The 21,778-nt window shown below is 41.9% G+C and overlaps 1 protein-coding gene across 1 annotated transcript in view; it reads right to left on the minus strand.

Moving 5' to 3' along the window:
• Positions 1 to 21,778, minus strand: part of CDHR1 (cadherin related family member 1) — a 283,238-nt gene that overhangs the window by 131,408 nt on the left and 130,052 nt on the right. The window contains exons 11-13 of the mRNA XM_077257202.1: positions 15,773 to 15,976; positions 15,290 to 15,442; positions 13,182 to 13,346 (exon numbers count right to left, since the gene is read on the minus strand). Coding sequence (XP_077113317.1) covers positions 13,182 to 13,346; positions 15,290 to 15,442; positions 15,773 to 15,976 — 522 coding nt within the window. The remainder of the gene's footprint in view (positions 1 to 13,181; positions 13,347 to 15,289; positions 15,443 to 15,772; positions 15,977 to 21,778) is intronic.

Genomic DNA, 21,778 nt, shown 5'->3' on the forward strand with positions numbered 1-21,778 from the left:
TGTGCCATATAGTGCTCTGCACCGTTCATTATTGCCCCATAGCTGTGCCATATAGTGCTCTGCACCGTTCATTATTGCCCCATAGCTGTGCCATAGAAAGCTGTGCCATTGCTGCTGCTGCAATAAAAAAAAAATGACATACCCACCTCTCTTGCTTGCAGCCCCTCAGCGTCCCGTCCCGGCGTCTCTCTGCACTGACTGATCAGGCAGAGGGCGGCGCGCACACTATATGCGTCATCGCGCCCTCTGACCTGCACAGTCAGTGCAGAGAGACGCCGGGAAGATGGAGCGGCGCCCGGCGTGTGGAACGCGGACAGGTGAATATGTAATACTTACCTGCTCCCGGCGTCCCGCTCCTTCCCTTGGACAGCTGGTCTTCGGTGCCGCAGCCTCTTCCTCTATCAGCGGTCACCGTTACCGCTCATTAGAGAAATGAATATGCGGCTCCACCCCTATGGGAGTGGAATCCATATTCATTTCTCTAATGAGCAGTCCCACGTGACCGCTGATAGAGGAAGAGCTGCGGCACCTGGAGACCGTGGGACTGCAGGGACAGCGCCAGGAGCCCCGGAAGCAGGTAAGTATGCCTCAGCGCCCTCTCCCCCTCACCCGCCGACCCTGCCGCCGACCGTGACTCGAGTATAAGCTGAGAGGGGCTGAAAATCTCGGCTTATACTCGAGTATATACGGTAGTTAATAGCGGCGGGTGAATCGCGATTTCACCCGCCGCTATTGCGGGCACATGTCAGCTGTAGTGTTGAGCATTCCGATACCGCAAGTATCGGGTATCGGCCGATACTTGCGGGTATCGGAATTCCGATACCGAGATCCGATACTTTTGTGATATCGGGAATCGGTATCGGGATTAATATCAATGTGTAAAAGAAAGAATTAAAATAAAAAATAGGGATATACTCACCTCTCCGACGTAGCTTGGACTTTACCGTCGTAACCGGGAGCCGTTGTACCTAAGAATGCACGCTTGAAGGGCCTTAGATGAGGTCACTGCGCTCTGATTGGTCCGTAGAGGTCGCGTGACCGCTACGCGACCAATCACAAAGCCGTGACATCACCTAAGGTCTTTCAAGCACTTGAAATACCTTAGGTGACGTCACGGCTTTGTGATTGGTCGCGTAGCAGTCACGCGACCGCTACGGACCAATCAGAGCGCAGTGACCTCATCTAAGGCCCTTCAAGCGCGCATTCTTAGGTACAACGGCTCCCGGTTACGGCGGTAAAGTCCAGGCTGCATCGGAGAGGTGAGTATATCCCTATTTTTTATTTTAATTCTCTCTTTTACACATTGATATTAATCCCGATACCGATTCCCGATATCACAAAAGTATCGGATCTCGGTATCGGAATTCCGATACCCGCAAGTATCGGCCGATACCCGATACTTGCGGTATCGATATGCTCAACACTACAGCTGACATGTGCCCGCAATAGCGGCGGGTGAAATCGTGAAATTCTCTCTTTTACACATTGATATGGATCCCAGGGCCTGAAGGAGAGTTTCCTCTCCTTCAGACCCTGGGAATCATACAGGATACCGTCCGATACTTGGTGTCCCATTGACTTGTATTGGTATCGGGTATCGGTATCGGATTAGATCCGATACTTTGCCGGTATCGGCCGATACTTTCAAGTATCGGACGGTATCGCTCAACACTAGTCAGCTGTTCAAAACAGCTGACATGTCCCGGCTTTGATGCGGGCTCACCGCGGAGCCCTGCATCAAAGCAGGGGAGCTGACATCGGACGTACTATACCGTCCGATGTCAGTAAGGGGTTAATGTAATAAAATGCAAATTAATTATGCAAAAATCATAGAATGAGATTTTCTCGATTTTTTTTTTAGGATTCAGTCTTTCACAGTTGACGTATACCTACGATAAAAATTACAGACCTCTCCATTCTTTATGTGTGGGAAAACTTGCAAAATCAGCAGTGTATCAAACTAATTTTCCCCCCTGTACATAGAATCAACAACCAACCATGCTCAGTATAGAAGGAACTAATTCAGCCCCTGAAATGAAATCACTGAAGATGCTTCATTTCAGAGAGGGGTCAGAGGCTGTGGCAAAGACATTCCGTGAATTTCCCAGCATGCACTATAGTTTCTCAAATGAAACATCATCAAACCAGAAGTAGGTATGAAAAAATAAACCAATTTGATACTGTAGAATTAAAGAGGGCAACATCACTTTTATCTTATTTTGGGGACAATGATACTGTAGGGCAAAAAGAAAATGCTTCCACAGGAGAATTGGGGAAAATGTGGGAGGGAGAAGTGGAAGCAATCAGCCATAGATAACCTAGTGTTACATTTTGCACAGATTGGTCTGGAATAAGTCAGATTAGTATCAGTCAGATGGAGAAGAAAAGACAAAATTACTTACTTCGCTCACACTAATATGTCATGAACCGGGGTTGTTTGGTTGCCCTGGTTCCTTTCTGAAGGGGATTTATCAATATCCCACTTCCCAGTTCCGGTTTGGAACAGGTAGCTCTCTGGTGCCCCCCTTACCCTCAGGTCAGACAGGGTACTGCACCTAGGATAGTTAGTTGCCAGAAAGGCTGCCTTACTTTGTATTGGCTAATGGGCATGCTGCAGCGAGGGCGATATAACTACTCCCACTCAGGCAGGAACAATATTTATCAACACTGTCCGTCGCTACAAAGTCTCCCAAACACGCAGGACAAATCCGCTGCCACGGGCTCCGATTTCTTAATTAATAATGGGTCCAGAGCCAACCCAAATTAGTAGCATAATTCACTTCAGAGGATGTGACAGTATGTTATAGAGCAAGGAGAAACGAAGCTAGTAATTTTATATATTTTACTCCAAAAAGGTAGGCAGTGTTTACAGAAGTATAAAAAGATATTATAAAAGTAGATAAGTATCATATGTACAGTACAATTACAAATAAAATGGGATTACAGTTGAAAAAACACTTAGGGTACCGTCTCACAGTGGCACTTTTGTCGCTACGACGGCACGATCCGTGACGTTCCAGCGATATCCATACGATATCGCTGTGTCAGACACACAGCAGCGATCAGGGACCCTGCTGAGAATCGTACGTCATAGCAGATCGTTTGGAACTTTATTTCGTCGCTGGATCTTCCGCTGTCATCGCTGGATCGGTGTGTGTGACACCAATCCAGCGATGCGTTCACTTGTAACCAGGGTAAACATCGGGTTACTAAGCGCAGGGCCGCGCTTAGTAACCTGATGTTTACCCTGGTTACCATCGTAAATGTAAAAAACCCAAACAGTACATACTCACATTCCGGTGTCCATCAGGTCCCTCGCCGTCTGCTTCCCGCACTGACTGACTGCCGGCCGTACAGTAAAAGCAGAGCGCAGCGGTGACGTCACGAGTATGTACTGTTTGTTTTTTTTTACATTTACGATGGTAACCAGGGTAAACATTGGGTTACTAAGCGCGGCCCTGCGCTTAGTAACCCGATGTTTACCCTGGTTACCCGGGGACTTCGGCATCGTTGGTCGCTGGAGAGCTGTCTGTGTGACAGCTCTCCAGCAACCACACAACGACTTACCAACGATCACGGCCAGGTCGTATTGCTGGTCGTGATCGTTGGTAAATCGTTTTGTGTAACGGTACCCTTACAGTTCCTTCATATCATGGCTGACCATGCATTACAGATCTGTCTCGCAGCTAGACCCTAGACAAAAGTCTAGTGAAGACTGATATCTCACTCACTTATCTCCGTGCCCAAAACGAAGGCACTTCCTCTGTGGTCACCTCATTCAGAGGCTGAATACTCCTCTTTCTTAGAGTTATGACAAGCCATTTCTATACATAACTCGCTGTATGAACCTCATAGAAGACCGACAGACTGATCATGATGCTCACCACGTCATGGTTTTTATTTTAAAGTATAAACACAGCGTAGATATATGACCCGCTTACAGAGAAATCCGTTTGTTGCATTTCATTGGGTTTAGATCCTAGTGATTTCAGTGAGTTAAAGAGCTCATGGTGGACATTCAGAATATGTAACCCTGATATCTCTATCCCTGTTCGGTGCCATTATACATAACTTTTCAAGAACAAAAGAGTCCAATGCGGTTTGAAAGTTGCTGTACCAGTTATAGCTGATGGAGTAAACAGTCTAAACGACATATAAAGTAAAACACATGAAATTATATTCCCAAAATATAAGCATAAAGTAATATACAGACTATAAGAACAAGGTTCATCCAGAGCTCATATGTGAAGGACAAACAACACTATAATAGCAGGAGGGGTTTAACTCGCATACACCTATCTATATAATCGTCTATGGTCCACTTCCATCTGTTTGTCTGTCTGTCTGTCACGTAAATCCCGCGTCGCTGATTGGTCGTACCCAGCCGGCTGCGACCAATCAGTGACAGGCACTTTCCGGACGCGAATTGGCCCCTCCCTACTCCCCTCCAGTCAGTGCCCCCTCCATACTCCCCTCCAGTCAGCGCCCACATAGCATTTTAGCAGTCCATTAAACGGACTGCGTTACACCGCAACATAACGCGGTATAACACAGTCTGTTAACGCTGCCATTAACCCTGTGTGACCAACTTATTACTATTGATGCTGCCTCTGAAGCATCAATAGTGAAAACATATAATGTTAAAAATAATAATAAAAAAAAACCTTATATTCTCACCTTCCGCCGTCCCCGGCAGCCTTTCCCGCTCCTCGCGACGCTCCGTTCCCAGTAATGCATTGCAGCAACGACTCGTGATGAAATAGTGGTCTCGCTAGGCTGCTACATCATCACGGGTTATTGCCGCAAGGCATTACTGGGAACGGAGCGTCGTGAAGAGCATCGCCAAAGGCCTGGGCTAGATCCGAGGGCCGCCGGAAGGTGAGTATATAACAATTTTTTATTTTAATTCTTTTTTTAACAGGGATATGGTGCCCACATTGCTGTATACTACGTGAGCCGTGTTATATACTACGTTGGCTGTGTTACATACTGCGTGGGCTGTGTTATATACTGCATGGGCTGTGCTATATACTATGTGGCTGTGCAATATAATACATGGCTGTGCTATATACTACGTGGCTGTGATTATATCAAAATGTCCATAGAATAATGTGCATACCTCACAGCATCATATCCAAAACAACTTCCCCATAAAAAAATAGATGAGGAAAAACGAGGCTTAAGCAGACTCCATCATATATATAAAATGTATATTTTTATTAAACAATAATTAAAATGACATATAAAACAGGAAAAGACCTCTTCATTAAAAATGGCTGGGAACAACACCTTAGCAGGAGACAACTAATAAATGTAGCTGTGCTATATACTACTTGCCTGGGCTATATACTATGTGCCTCTGCAATATACTACGCGGCTGGGCTATATACTACGTGGCTGCTATATATTACATGGCTGTTATATACTACGTGCCTGTGCTATATACTACGTGGCTGTGCTATATACTACATGGCTCTGCTATATACTATGTGGGCTGTGTTATATGCTATGTGAGCTGTGAGACTCTTTCGCCTGGGGCCCTCAAAAACCTGCAGCTGGCCCCGGCTTCACTGATTGGTCACGGCCGGCCGCAAACAATCAGCGACAGGCGTAGTCCGGCCGCGAATTGGTGTGGGATTTGAACCACGCTTCGCTAATTGGTCGCACCCGGCCGTCCGAATCCTGTGTATTCATTGCATTATTCTGAAATCTTCATAAATAAACTACATACATATTCTTGAATTCCAGATGCGTTAGAATTGGACTACCATCTAGTAAACATATCATTGCACCCTGCAGATCTATCCATGTGAAATTTGTTTCAAAAAGTGCCTAGTGCAAATTAAGGTGCAAGGGGTAGCTAATAGGCTCCTCAAACAGGAAACACACTCACAGAGACTGATAGGTAGGACCTGCATTCCCTTATGGGTTGTTCCCCTAGGTTCTGTACGCATTAGTGTCTTATAAATATTATCACTGGGAGGAACCTATTAGCTACCCCTTGCACCTTAATTTGCACTATGCACTTTTTGAAACAGATTTCACATGGATTGATCTGCAGGGTGCAGTTATATGTATATGTATGCGAGTTAACCCCTCCTGCTATTACAGTGTTGTTTGTCCTTCACATATGAGCTCTGGATATACCTTGTTCTTATAGTCTGTATTTTACTTTATGTTTATATTTTGGGAATAAAATGTCATGTAGTTTACTTTATATGTGGTTTGGACTCTTTACTCCATGAGTTTTTTGTAGGATTCATGTCTTGGGAGTGTCCTTAATGTTAACCCATTTGTCCCTTGATGGCCATATGGCCTCTTATCTTGATTAATATGTATCAGTGGAACCTGTTTACCAGTTATAGCTGGCATCAGGCAGGAGGGGGGATGAGGCGTTTAGGGAGAAGACTGGCTTTTGCAGCTTAGAGCCATAAAAATTTCTCTTCCTGGCATACTGGTCTCACATTACAGCTATATAGCAGGGGAGCGGGAGGAAGAGTGGCTTAGAATTCCAGCCTGTGTTGGCAGGCAGAAGAAACTGCAGCTGAGAGCCTGTATGTGTAATTGAAGTAATCAGAACTTCTTCCTATTTCCTGACAGGGGGCATTATTAAGCCTTCTGTGGTAGTAATCTGTGGTCTGGCGATGATGTGGTTATATCTGTCTCGTGTATGTGATATTATTGGTATATTGGTATAGCTGGTTATGTTAAGTTACAGGATGGTGCTTATATTAAATAATAAATAATAAGTGGAGTGGCAATAATATTTTGCTCTTGCATGTGGTATCATTGGTCTTGGTATAGTGGACATTGCTGACTAATATTTAATAATATTTGTTTTTTGGTAGCTATTTTATTGTATTATATAGAATTATTACTCAGAAAATTATCTTATTGTCATGTTTTGCTATCTAGATTTATATAATGTATTTGTATTTTTTATATGGTTTTTATATTGGGATAGCACAGACTCTATATATGCCTTTGGGATCCCACATCAGAGCAACATGATGGTATTGGGGGGCCCAAGGCCCAAATTTTGCTCTGATGCCCGCCCATAGGACTCTAGTTTTATCTTTGCAAGTATCTGCTAATTTTAACCCCTTAACGACCAGAGGTATTTTTGGTTTTGCATTTTAATTTTTTGCTCCCCTTCTTCCCAGAGCCATAACTATTTTATTTTTTGGTCAATATGGCCAAGTGAGGGCTTGTTTTTTGCAGGACAAGTTGTACTTTTGAATAATACCATTGGTTTTACCATGTCTTGTACTAAAAAACAGGAAAAAAATTCCAAGTGAGGTGAAATTGCAAAAAAAGTACAATCCCATACTGGTTTTTTGTTTGGCTTTTTTATTAGGTTCACTAAATGCTAAAACTGACCTGCCAACATGATTCTCCCAGTCATTTCGAGTTCATAGACACCAAACATGTCTAGGTTATCTTTTAACTAAGTGGTGAAAAAAATTCCAAACTTTGTTAAAAAAAAAATTGTGCCATTTTACGATACCCGTAGCATTTCCATTTTTCGTGATCTCGGGTTGGGTGAGGGCTTATTTTTTGCACTCCAAGCTGATGTTTTTAATGATACCATGTTGGTTCAGATATGATCTTTTGATCGCCCATTATTGCATTTTAATGCAATGTTGCAGTGACCAACAAAACATAATTCTGGTGTTTTTACTTTTTTTCTCGCTATGCCGTTTAGCAATCAGGTTAATCCTTTATTTTATTGGTAGATCAGGCGATTCTGAATGCGGCGATACCAAATATGTGTAGGTTTGATTTTTTTTATTGTTTTATTTTGAATGGGGTGAAAGGGGGATAATTTGAACTTTTATATTTTTCTATTTTTTTTATATTAAAAAAAAACCTTTTTATACTTTTCGCATGCTTCAATAGTCTCCATGGGAGACTAGAAGCTGCCACAACTCAATCGGCTCTGCTACATAATCATGATCAGATCGCCTCTATGTAGTGGAATTAAGAATTACTCACTTGCTATGAGTGCCAATCACCGGGCGGCGCTCACAGCAAGCTGGCAGTGATAACCATAGAGGTCTCCAGGAGACCTCTGGTTGTCATGCCACTGAACCAGTGACCCGCGATTCCTTGACGGGGGTCATCGGTGGGCGCATTTCTGGCCTGATGGCCGGAAGCGCGAGTTAAATGCCGCTGTCAACATTTGACAGTGGCATTTAATGAGTTAATAGCCGTAGGTGGATTGCAATTCCACTCACGGATGTTCCGGGCACATGTCAGCTGTTCAAAACAGCTGACAAGTATTGAGAAAAATGTGGGTTCGCCGACGGAGGCCACATCAAACGAAGGGAATCTGATATCTGCCTAAATGTACACCCGATGTCGGAAAGGGGTTAAAAGCTAATTTAACTCTAAGAGTTGTTCAATATTTCAAGTTTCAGTTTAGCATAATTATATAATGGAAATTAGACACATCTACATTAATAATTGCAAGGTATAAGAAGTGACATTGTCCAGACAGGAACACTAAAAGGATTTATGTCTTATGGCTCAAGGATTAAGAAGCATATCCTCTAATCTGCGATAAAAACATTGGATGGAGCGCAAGATTAAATCATTATTGCTCTATGTAAAGACACACTCATTTTACTATTTCCAAATAAGCCACATTGAAAGCCAGTTATCGCTGAGGAAAACATGCATACAGACTCCACAAAGACCTCCAGAAAGATGCTTCTGCTGGTGTGTAATGTGTAGTAATAACATTCTATAAAAACGTGTAGAAGGTAGAAAAGGGAAAGTAGGTCATGTGTCTGACCTGAAAATCTGAGCAGGAGCCCTATAGCTGATAAATTAACATGGCCACTTAATTTATATAAAGCACAATGAAGAGACCACTGCAACATTTTCAGTTTGCCTGATTTTTCACTTTATAGGTATATTTTTGAGTAAAATGTAAATTGTTCTTTTATTCTATAAACTACTAACAACATGTCTCTGAAGTTCCAAGCAATACATTTTGTATTTATTTTCTGAAATGAGAAATGGTCAAAATAACAAAAAAATGCATTGCTTGCCGACTTCAAATAATGCAAAAAAAAAAAAACAAGTTCATAATCATTTAGAAACAACAATACTAATGTTTTAACTCAGGAAGAGTTCAGAAATTAATATTTTGTGGAGCAATCATGAATTTTAATCCCAGCTTTCATGCGTCTTGGCATGCTTTCCACCAGTCTTTCACACTGCTTTTAGGTGACCTTATGCCACTCCTGGCACAAACATTTAAGTAGTTCTTCTTTGTTTGATGGCTTGTGACTATCCATCTTTCTCTTGATTACATTCCAGAGGTTTTCAATGGGGTTCAGGTCTGGAGATTGGGCTGGTCATGACAGGGATTTGATGTGGTGTTCCTTCATCCACACCTTGATTGACCTAGCTGTGTGGCATGGCGCATTGTCCTGCTAGAAAAAACAGTCCTCAGAGTTGGGGAACATTGCTTGAGCAGAAGTAATCAACTGTTTTTCCAGGATAACCTTGTATGCGGCTTGATTTATATGTCCTTCGCAAAGAATAACTGGCCCAATTCCAGCCTTGCTGAAGCATCACCAGATCATCACCGATCCTCCACCAAATTTCACAGTGAGTGCAAGACACGGTGGCTTATACGCCTCTTCAGGTCTCTGTATAACCATTAGACGACCAGGTGTTGATCTGTGATTCTCTAGAAATTCCTTTATTTACAGATCAGACAGAATACATGAGAAACCCCAACAAACCCCAACCAAAAAGGTCCACCAGGTCTTTGTTCTCTATATTATTCTGTCCTTGGCTTAAGTAGGGAAGTGTGAGTATGCTCTGAGCGATGCTTCTATATGGCATTTGACAAAATACCACCACGAGCAAAGTTCAGGTGGACTGAAACATTGGTGTCCCTAAAGAAATCTGTCAAATTTGTTCCAACTATGGTGCTTACTAAGTATATGTTTCATGAGTTATGCTGCACAAAAACTGTTGAGCAAGTACAGTGATTTACTAAGGGTGCCCGGAAAAAGTATTCATATCCAGTGAACTTTTACACATTTTTTCACGTTACACGCTAAATGTATTTTATTTGGATTTTATGTGATGCCCAACACACACTGAGTAGCAAGTATTTTTGAAATGTAAACGAAATTATACATGGTTTTCTAAATATTTTAAAACTATAAATCTGAAAATTGTGATGGGTAAAAAAGTATGGCTATCCAATAGTCATCTCTTTGCTGGAATGCTTATGGGATGACATGCATACCATAATCATAAAGCAAACAGCTTGCGATGTTCACCAGCAAGACTAAGGGCCGTATGGTTCACTTTCATCAACCCAGTTGCAATGGTTGGTTTTCATGGCCTGCATTAGCATTTTCCCTCTGACTGTCAGCGTCATCAGCTGCTTGTGCCAACTTAATACTTACGTGAACATCAACCTGCTGTTGCTGCCCGTCCTCCTCCACATCCTGCTAAATGTAGCATGGTTGCTGAGTTTCAAATCTGGATTAGTTTTCTACTGTGGAGCTTCGACCAACCAAAAAAGTCATTAACTATTTCTGCTCAAGATGCTACAAGGGAGCTTCAAGTGATCAAGAGGCTACCAGAAATGAATGGAAAGAAAGCATTGGAGAGTTCTGAAGTGGCCAGCTATGAGTCCATATCTAAATTCCATTGAAGACATGTGGCGAGATCTTAAAATTGCTGTTGGAAGAAGGCAGCCGTCAAATATGAGAGGTCTCGAGCAGTTTGCAGAAGAAGAGTGGTTGAGAGGTGATAGAAGCTAGTTGATTGTGAAAGGAAGAGACTGATTGCAGTTATTTACTCCAAAGGGTGTGCAACCAATTATCAAGTTGAGGGTGACAATTTTGTCTGGCCTGTTTTTGGAGTTTTGTGTGAAATTTTCCTTGTTTTCTGTTTTTTGTGCTGCTCCAGTACACACAAAGGAAATAAACATGTGTATAACAAAACATTTGTAATTGCAATAATTTTCTGGGAGAAATACTTTATTTTATGGAACAATTTCAAGGGTACCAACACTTTTGGCCATGACTGTACATTAACAAAGATTGCAAATCAGCCTCATAAGGTCTAAGATATGCTGTCCAAAATGTATGCAATTTGAATTGTGAAATCTGGTGAAAGATCTGCTTTAAAGAAGCCCTCCTCCCGTCAAAGGTTTTGTCCTCTTAACTTATGGCAGTCATCATATTACAATTGCTCATTTTCCATTTCTACCCAGTTATTTCTTCTGTTTTCATTAAGTGTATGACATCGCATGATTAAAAACTGACTACCAGAATCCTAGACTCTATGTAGAAACATGAGATCAATTTTCTCTACACAAGTCATGAATCACTGAAAAAGTCCCTGGCAGAGGGAGGATGAAGTAACTGCATCATGAGTTGGAGAGGGTAGCAAGTCATGTAGGGACAAATACTTCCTGTTTCTACATAGAGTAGAGGAAAGAGAATAATTAACTGGGTAGAAAGGCAAAACGAGTAATTGAAAATACCTAGTGCTATATAATATGATGATTGCAATGTATTAAGAGGATACAAACTTTGATGGGGGTGATTCTTAAAGTAGACAATGTTCAGGGTTAGGGTCTTGGGTTCTGTTTCTTCCAAACCAGGCAATACAAAACAGTAGCAAATAAATATTGCTTCATAGTACCAAATAATTAGATATCCCTGGGGATTTTATCCCTGGTGGTCTAGAGAAGTAAAAGGATGCATCTCATATAGCATGTGGTTAGCAGGTTACTTACTTCTACAGGCTTCAGTGCTATCTCAGCTGTAACAGAAGTCCAAACACTGAAAAGTCAACTTCCTGTTCTTTCTGTGCGCTGATCATAGGGATGGGGGCAGAGAGGTTACAGAGACAACTGTGCAGCTGTATTTCAGAAACCACATAGTCCTCCCTGTGATTCATTAGAACTCAGCCTGATCTCTGTCTGAGGAGAGTTCAGGAAATCTGTGCAGGAACAGATTTTCCATGAGCAGTTTGTAAGTTACATGACTATGCTTCTGAACAGGTTGAAGTGGACAGTGCAAAGTGACACAGTGTAATGGTGTGATAGACTGTCTTAAAGCTGCACCAGAAGCCAACAAACATAGTGTGAGTATTGACTTGGGTTCTAGTGCATTTTATTGTATGATGGGAATTGTGAAAGTGCATAGAATGTTATAGGTACTGAAGCTTCTGTGTGGGTACTGTATTCGTAATGCCTAATAAAATCTGGTACACATCTCAGGGGTAGGTAAAGTGTAGAAAATAGATTAGTACTTAGGTAGTGATAGGGAAGCTAGGATAAATAAGGCAGTGGTGGGCCTGATTAGTGTAAAGTGATAGGAATAGTGTAGAATACAGTTACATGTTTGGGACCAGCTTAGCATGAGAGGGTGTTAGGTCAAGTGAAAAGAGGAATCACTTCCCGGTTTTGTTAGTTACAAAGAGTTAGAGAAAATGAGAGGTTTGTGACAAGTAGAAGTTCAAGGTGTAGTGGGCTGGAGGCTCACACAGTACATATCATTCTAGCAGCATGAGATCGTACCAAATTTCCTACGGACATTCCTGTAATGTCTGGGGCCTACAGCCTGAACTAAGCACTGAGGAGTTTGTCTTAATCGCTTCCATACAGAGAAAGCGGGACAGGGAACCACGACAGGGTCATGTAATAGATCTAGAGAGTATTGCGGGTATGGACAAGAAATCCCTGGGGTTGACAACGGGATCAAGCATAGGGATAGTCCAAGCTGATGATAAGCAAAGGCTTTAAATGTACTGTGTTGATGGACATTGAGCTGAAGGGTGCTGTGCCCAATATTGCATGTTAAAGAATGATGTCATTTTAATTGAAGTTGTTAAAGCAAACCGAGTGTCTCCTGATGTATGTGCCTGCTCCAGGAGCTAAGGACCTAGCTGCAACGAAGGCCTACAAGTGAGTACAAAGCAAATTTCACAGCAAAACATATATAGAATGAGACACTGTTAGTTCGTGGGATGCCAGGGAGTGGAGAAGCAGCAGCTCGCTCACGGCTACCGCCCTGGGACCTTACAACTGCACAAACAGCCATTGCAGCTATTGAAATCAATACAGATGTAGACAGAAAGCAGTTTGGATTTCTCCATCAGAACTGCATTGTAACAGAATTAATAAGAGCACTTACTGTTGCAGCGACAACATTTGAGCCCCCAGGGGAGTTCTCTGGTATTCTGGCGACATAATACTCTGAGGAAAACCTTGGGACATTGTCATTGATATCAAGAAGGTTGATGGTTATGTCAGCTGTTGAACTGAATTTTTCTGGTGTGTTGACCTCAATGGCAAGAAGCTAAAAGACAAAGGAATATGTAAAGTAAGCTTAGCTAAAAGAATAAGAAGAAATAATATTATATAGTGGAAAAGATCGATACTCATGAACAATGCAGTGAGCAGTTCACAGGTGTCTAAACACAAAATCCGTAATAGAAATAGTTTAGATAAAATATTGTATCAAGCAAATTATTTGTATGATTGAGGACTTACAAATACAGAGATCTTTGACAATTCTGACCAAAAGTATGACCAAGAGAAAGGAAGTGGTTTTATGACATGCATTGCATGTCTCACACACATTATATATTATACAAAACAAAACAATAATGAAGGGCACTAAGCAGCAGATGAGCTCCAATTTTCCAACATTATCTCTATGAAAGCCTGAATGTATCTGTGGCTAAAATAAACCACAAAGCATTCGGAAAAACAATAAAACTTGTGTGCCATTTACATCTCAAGATCACTGTATGTCTGACATAGCATACAGCCCTATGAAACTTGCACTGAACACTTTTAGATGTGCCGCTAACAACTAAAAGTGTGTTTCCAAAGACAGCATAAGTTCTAATTCTGTCACCAACTACCAATCCCTCTGGTTGCAGTGGTTATTTATTTTTTGCATAAACTCAACATCCATAACTAGACATAAGGAAAAAACAACATAATTGAAAATATTCCTGGAAAACCATTTAAAGGAATGAGAAACTGATTATTTTTTTAAGAAAAATTTGAGTGCTTGCCTTCATCATTGGTCAACCTAAACTATTGCACCATCCATATTTGTGGTTTTTCATCTAACACTCTTGTGTCCCTCAAGTCTGCTTCCCAGACTCTCCTTTCTCTCCGTTACTCCTCTGCCTGCTCCTGCCAATCCCTTCACTGTCTACTCTTTGTCCAGAGATTATAGTTAAAAAGGCTGTTCTTAACCAATGTCCTCTAACCTAGTTCCTACATGAAATCAGCCTTACTGAGAAGACATCTTTTTTTGCTTTCCTCTTGCCTGCACCCCACACAATTTCTGCCATGCATTCCCCACATTCTGGAATTTGTTTCTGTAACGCCCCAGGGTCCTGGTTGTTACATTGGCATTGCTTTCCTTATAGGGAGAGTAATGTCATGCTTGGAAGTGAAGGAATATCTCTTTCACCAGGTAAACACAAAGCATACAACATGTTCACACTCCAGGCCAGAAGGGGGAGCTCTAAACCCGGATTAAGGGGAACTTCCCTATTGGTACATTCTGGTCTGGAGGGAAAGTTAGTTGGTGAGAGGACAGTGAAGCAGGAAGATGTGCTAAGTGGGAGCTCCCTATCAGAGGGGGCTAAAGAGAGGGAAATTATACCATCTAGCTGCCATAACATCACCCCAGCGGACCCCTTTAAGCAGCGTCAGTCTCCTCTGACCAAATACCACAGGTGGTGTCACGAACACAAACTTTATTAAACCCTTAAAAGACCTTTCCCCTTTATTTGGGCGCCCAGGGCCACAGACCAGGTTGCAGACACCTTGACATCCCCTTTAAGTACCGGACAAGGTACCGAGTACCCCATGGCCCTGGTGGACAACTCACTTCCTCGACAAGTCAGACATTTCCCCAGCTTTGAATGAAACCCATCTCTTCAGAAAAGTGTAACATGCTACATGAAACTTGGGGCTACTGGACTGAACTTCTACCTTTCCCTAGTGCCTAATTTCACCTTCCCTTGTAGACTCGAACCATTTGTGGTCAGGATACTCTATCCTTATGTCCCAGTTTGCTACTCAGTCAGATTTATGGCACTTATGTTATACACTGGTTATGCACTGATATATAGTGTATTATGTACAGAAAGCTCTGTTATCACCATTTTCATATGTATGACATACTGGAATAAAGAGCATTTTTAAAGAATTAATAATCTTAATAGGTAATCTTGCATAATTACAAAAATATTTTAAAAAATAGCTTAAACATACCTTAAAAGTTAACAAATGAAACTTTTCATAGTCTATTCCTGCAGAGTTTTCCACAATTATTGTCACTTGAGCTTCATTTAATACTGTTTGCGGCACCACTCGAAACATTCCGCCAGGTCCAACCAAACGCAAGTTGAACTTGGCATTTGCACCCTGTAATTTGTAAAAATAATTTATATATATATATATATAAAGTTACATACATGTTCCACTGTGACCTCCCTAACCTTGTCTCTTGGCTCAGACATGTGTGCCATGATATTAAGGTACCAGTTAAAAAAGTTAAAAAAAATGGGAATGTCTATGGTTCTGTTTTGGCTCCTAATGATTTGAAGTGATCTCAGCCTTTCAAGGCTTTTGTTAGCATGTAGGGGATACTGTACTGAATGTGTATTGTGTGAAAATATACGATAGTTCTTATCCAAATTCAACAAAAGTTTGGAGAGCACACGTGTATAAAAAAATGATTAAAAAAATATAAACCTGATCTGAATCATTGACAGTGATTTTAAGGCCCCTCAGTATCTCTCCTTCTGGGGGATGTTCATACATCGTAAGCTCAAATCGGTTCTGGGGTCCATTTTCCCCATAAAATGTTGGAGGGTGATTATTTAGGTCAACAACTCTTATAGTAACAACTGTATAGGCTTGACCCACAACATCACCAACAGTAGTGAGCTCTGACACCTAAGAAAAAAAAAAAAAGTAGATCAGTATTTATACATTTAATTGACTTTAGATTACTGAAAGGCAAATCGATGGGTTGCAGTGTAAATACAATGGCAACCTTGTGGTGCACACAGTTTGTGAATAAGTGGAGAAGACTATGGTGACCTGGAATTCAAAGCACAAGGGCAATGTGGATGCTAACATATAAATGCAAAATTATGCAATAGATCACACAAAGCAAATCAACCTTTTGCCCTCAGTATTGCATGTTGCAAGTTTTACTTCTAATTTAGCAGAGTGAGCTTAAAATTTGGTGAGATTATATTCTTTCATGAACAGCATCAGACTGGAACACCTTGGGCCCACTATGTAGCTATATAGAAATAACTACAAGACCACCAATTGAGCTGTAAAACATTTAAACTGGGTACAATTTAAGGCAGTACACGTCTTAATGATATAGCAGTGGTTGGGGTAGCCACCTCATAGAATATAATGTAGACCCCCTCATAGAATGTAATGTATCCCCAGAATATAATGTAGCTCCCCTCATAGTATATATCGTAGCCTCCTCATATATTATGCAGCCCCCTCATAGGGTATAATGTAGCCCTCCCCATAGAATATAATGCAGCCCCCCTAATATGGTATAAAGCAGACACCCATAGAATATAATGTAGCCCCCTCATAGAGTATACTGCAGCCCCCTCATGGAGTATAATGCAGCCCCCTCATAGGGTATAATGCAGCCCTCCATAGAATATAATGAAACCCTTCATACAATATAATGTAGCCCCTCAAATAGTACAATGCAGCCCCCAATAGAATATAATGCAGCCCCCTCACAGGGTATAATGCAGCCCCTTCATAGGGTATAATGCAGTCCTCCCATAGAATATAATGCAGCCCCCTCATAGGGTATAATGCAGATCCTGCATATAGTTTAATGCAGCCCTCCCTCATAGAATATAATGTAGCCCCCTCATAGGGTATACTGCAGTCCCTAAAATAGTATAATGCAGCCCCTCATATAATATAATGCAGCAAAATCATAGGGTATAATGCAGCCCCCTAGAATATAATGTAGCCCCTCAAATGGTATAATGCAGCCCCTCATAGAATATAATGCAGCTCCTTCATAGGGTGCAATGCTGCTCCCCATAGAATATGGCCGTATGATGTTCTAATGAGTGATTCATTACTTAAATTTAAGAGGGGACTGGATACCTTTCTGGAAAAGTATAATGTTACAGGTTATATACACTAGATTCCTTGATAGGGCGTTGATCCAGGGAACTAGTCTGATTGCTGTATGTGGAGTCGGGAAGGAATTTTTTTCCCCAATGCGGAGCTTACTCTTTGCCACATGGTTTTTTTTTGCCTTCCTCTGGATCAACATGTTAGGGCATGTTAGGTTAGGCTATGGGTTGAACTAGATGGACTTAAAGTCTTCCTTCAACCTTAGAAACTATGTTACTATGTAATGTAACCCCCATAGAATATAATGTAGCCCACTCATAGGGTATAATGCAGCCCTCCCATAGAATATAATGTAACCCCCTCATAGGGTACAATGCAGCCCCCATTGAATAAAATCTAGCCTCTTCAAAGGGTATAATAAAGCCCTCCCATAGAATATAATGCAGCCCCCCATAGGATATAATGCAGCCCCCATAGAATATAATGTAGCCCCTCAAATGGTACAATGCAGCCCCCTCATAGAATATAATGCAGCCCCCTAATAGGGTATAATGTAGCTCCCCATAGGATATAATATAACCTCCGAAGAATATAATGTAACCCCATCATAGAGTATAATGCAACCCTTTCATAGGCTATACTGCAGCCCCCATAGAATATAATGTAGCCCCCTCATAGGGTATAATGCAGCTCTCCCATAGAATATAATGCAGCCCCTCATAGGGTATAATGCAGCTCCCTCATATGGTATAATGCAGCCCTCCCATAGAATATAATTTAGCCCCCTCAGAGTAAAATGCAGCCCCCTCATAGGATATAATTCAGCCCCCTTGTGCTGTTAGCTAAATCTTTTGCAAAGACTTTCAGCCAGTACAGGACATTATGTAATGTATATGGTTTATTTCTATCTATTGTATTTGTGTACTTTTCTGCCATCTACTGGCTGATGTTATATTATGTTATTCATGTATTATTACTGTGCTTTACCCATAATACCTTTCTTTCTGCAACTCATCCTATCTTTATCTCACCCCTTCTTGTGGTCAGTGCCATCTTGGACAACACACTTCAGAACTGGAGAAAGGATTATCTTGTTACCTCTAACTTCGTGCTTCTTAGCTGCAGTTCTAACTTCTACCTCATCTTCATCCCTTCATCTTCCCTGATATCTCACCTCATCTCATCAAGGTACTGTGAATAAAACATGTTGAATTCACCACTGCATCATTCTTCCGGACTAATCACGTGCAGCTCATCAGGAATAGAGGCATAAGTTATCGAGTAACGCTACCTGCCGTTGCTTAAACAGAGAACCATGTTCACATCCCTCAGACACATCACACCCATGTACATCGGTGGCAGACTACCCCTCATAGGGTATAATGCAGCCCTCCCCATAGAATATAATTTAGCTCCTTCAGGGTATAATGCAGTCCCTTCATAGGGTATTATGCAGCCCCCTCATAGGGTATAATGCAGCCTCCATCATATGGTGCGCAGCCCCCCATAGAATATAATGTAGACCCTCATAGTGTATAATGCAGCCCCCTCCATAAAATATAATGTAGCACTCTCCAAACTATTGTGGCCATCATTATATATAAAAAAAACCAATGCTCACCCCTCCTCGTTCCCCAATTCCCTGCTGATCTTGGCTCTGCTCCAGTCTCAGCAGCTGCACCATCGTCTGCCCAGCACAGCATGGTGCGCGATGACGTCACTTCGGCTGTGTTAGAGGAGAATGGTGGGGAGGGAGTGTCATCTGACACCCTCTCCTCCACTTTTGCTTTTAACTGTTTTGGCATCTATGTGATGCAGATACAGTTGAATGTGGCATGCGCTGGGGTGTAACCTGTGCCAGCCGCTAAAGAGAAATTAGCATTCACTGCTCCCCATGCCTATGGGCATGGAGAGGAGTAGATATTCATTCTCTTTAGTAAAGAAAATAAATATTCACTCCTTTCCACAACCATGGCCATGGGGAGCAGTGAATATTAATTTCTCTTTAGCAGCGAGCATAGGTTTTAGCCACAGCAGCCAGATCCTGCCTCCTATCACCCACTGCACCACCACTGCTGCTCCGCTGACACAGGGTGGGCACCCCAGACTCACGGGCCCCATAACATCTGCATAGTGTGCTGCTATTAGTGACAAGCCACTAGCTGGGGGCCCCTGAAACAGCGGGGGCCCTAGGCAGCTGCCATCCCTGTATGCCAGCAGATGTCTGTGCGTGGTTCTTCAGCCGGCCAGTCCGACCCTGTTCATGATGCACCAACAGTGAGGGAGACTTTATTTTATAGCACCTAGATGATAGATCTGTGTGCTCAGATCTGTCATGATTTGAAGTTATCAAACAACTCACTGAAAAAAATCAGCATGACCAAAGCTTTAGAATATAACCTCGATTCAAAATGAAAATAATAATGATAGTAATCTGCTGAATAGCAATGGACGTGTTGACATGGACTGGTCGCTAAACACACATAAACAAAAAGGGGCCAAAGAAGCCAGAAAAAGACGACCAAGATAGTCCATAAATATTGTAATATGAAAATTCTTTATTGAGACAATAAATAGGACAGAAAAAAGCACAGGCCCTTAAAAAATGGCGCACACGTAGTGCATCCACTCTAAAAAGGTACAACAAAACACACAAGTGCACGGACACAGGGAACCACCCATCACCTTACTCCCCTTAAACAGTAGAAAATTGGTCACTCCCCGTCAGGAGAGACAGTCTAAAAGAGACGGTGGTATAAATTATAGCCATATCTGCCTGATGTTACAGACCACAAGTAGTAAATAATCAGCAAGTGCAAAGACCAAAGGCAGCATAATAAGATGAAAAAACATAGCCACGCCGATGAAATAGACATTACCTTATAAGCTGCACAGGTATGGGGGTTGCCGGGGTCCATGCACTCACCCCAACGTATGTTTCGGACACTCTCCTTCCTCAGGGGGTGCATTACAAAATGCCAGCAGCGGGTTTAAATAGCGTTCGCCACCAGAAATGAAAAGTGGGTTTGACCCCGGAAGTCCCATGGGTAGCCATAGCAACGCAAGAATAGATAAAGTATATAATATATAAAAATAAAAGGCTGCAAACGGTGTGGACAGTCCCCTTCACATCGGCGCACACACCGCGCCTCACCCGGGCAGAGATACACACGGAGCCCCATGTATGCCAGCGCCGGGCGGATGGCTGGTAACAGCGTCGAAGCAAGGGGGCGGAGTCAACACCGCACATGCGCACAGAAACTAAAAAAGAAAAATCGCCATTAATAATGAGGGCAGCCGGGACTGGGAAGTGCATAGCAACCTGAGAAATTGAGTGGCACCGCTAGAAAAGCAGTACAAGAGATACAATGCAAATAAGGATAGAATCACATCAGATATCTATAGGTACGAAACAAGCTCAATTACCATATTCCATATATAGTACCATAGACATCAAAATAATCACAAAAATGGGTGATAGATATATAGATTACATTGCATATATAGATCAATAACGGAATATATATAATACAAATTAGTAAGATAAATAATAAGCATAAATATTTCATATGGACAATTCCTAAAATCATTATATATGTAAATATATTGGATTCCGAATAAAAATAGCCATAATCATGTTCTCTATATATCCTCAATATCCTTGATAAATAATATAATAACAAAGTCCCACATTTTTGATTGAAGGTCACAGATCAGCGGTGCCGATCCAATCCCAGAGAGCACAATCTTTTGTCCACATGATGGTGCTATTCATAGAGAATTTGCCCACATCAAGATAGAATTCTGGCCAACATGCAATAAAACGCCAAAAATGTGAAACAGAAAAAATACGTAAAACTACGATCTTGCAGCCCCTTGTGGAAGGATTGCCTTCATTTTTGAAGAATACTACCCAGTTGTTGCACATAGTTGATGGTCTTCCATTAGATTCAGATACAATCCTAGTTACTGCAGATGTAGAGACGTTATCTATGAGTATTAGACATTCTGACGGTCTAAATGCAGTTAAATGTTTTCTGGAGTCATTGGACCACTCCTCCAATATGAGGGCCCTCCTCCTTGAACTCCTCGAGTTCACTCTTACCCACAATTGTTTTGTTTTTAAGGGGTCCTTCTACCTGCAGCTCCAGGGAACAGCCATGGGAGCGGCTTTTGCCCCTTCCTATGCCAACCTGGTCCTGGGGCTGTGGGAGAGGGACCTCTTCCTGCCAGACCTAATGAAATTGAATTTTTGGATGTGATTCTAAACAGAGGCGATAGTGGAAATATACATGCTAGTATCCATAGAAAACCAACTGCCACCAATGTTTTATTGCACACCTCCTCTTCATATCTTAGGCACATGATTCATTCAGTACCCGTGGGCCAATTTCTCCACCTCCACCGCATTTGTTCCACACAGGCGGTTTTTGAGGAGGAGGTGGAGAGGCTGAAAATACGATTTTGCGAGCGTGGTTATAGCAACCGAGCAATTAAGAGGGCCTATCATCGGGCCAAGTGGTCATGTATTAACACCCTTCTCTATGGCAGTAAAATAAATAAGCTAGATTCAAATTCAGTTAGGTTTGTGACTAACAATAATTCTCAGTCAGAACGTAT

Source organism: Ranitomeya variabilis, chromosome 4 (genome assembly GCF_051348905.1).
Source record: "Ranitomeya variabilis isolate aRanVar5 chromosome 4, aRanVar5.hap1, whole genome shotgun sequence".
NCBI lineage: Eukaryota > Metazoa > Chordata > Amphibia > Anura > Dendrobatidae > Ranitomeya > Ranitomeya variabilis.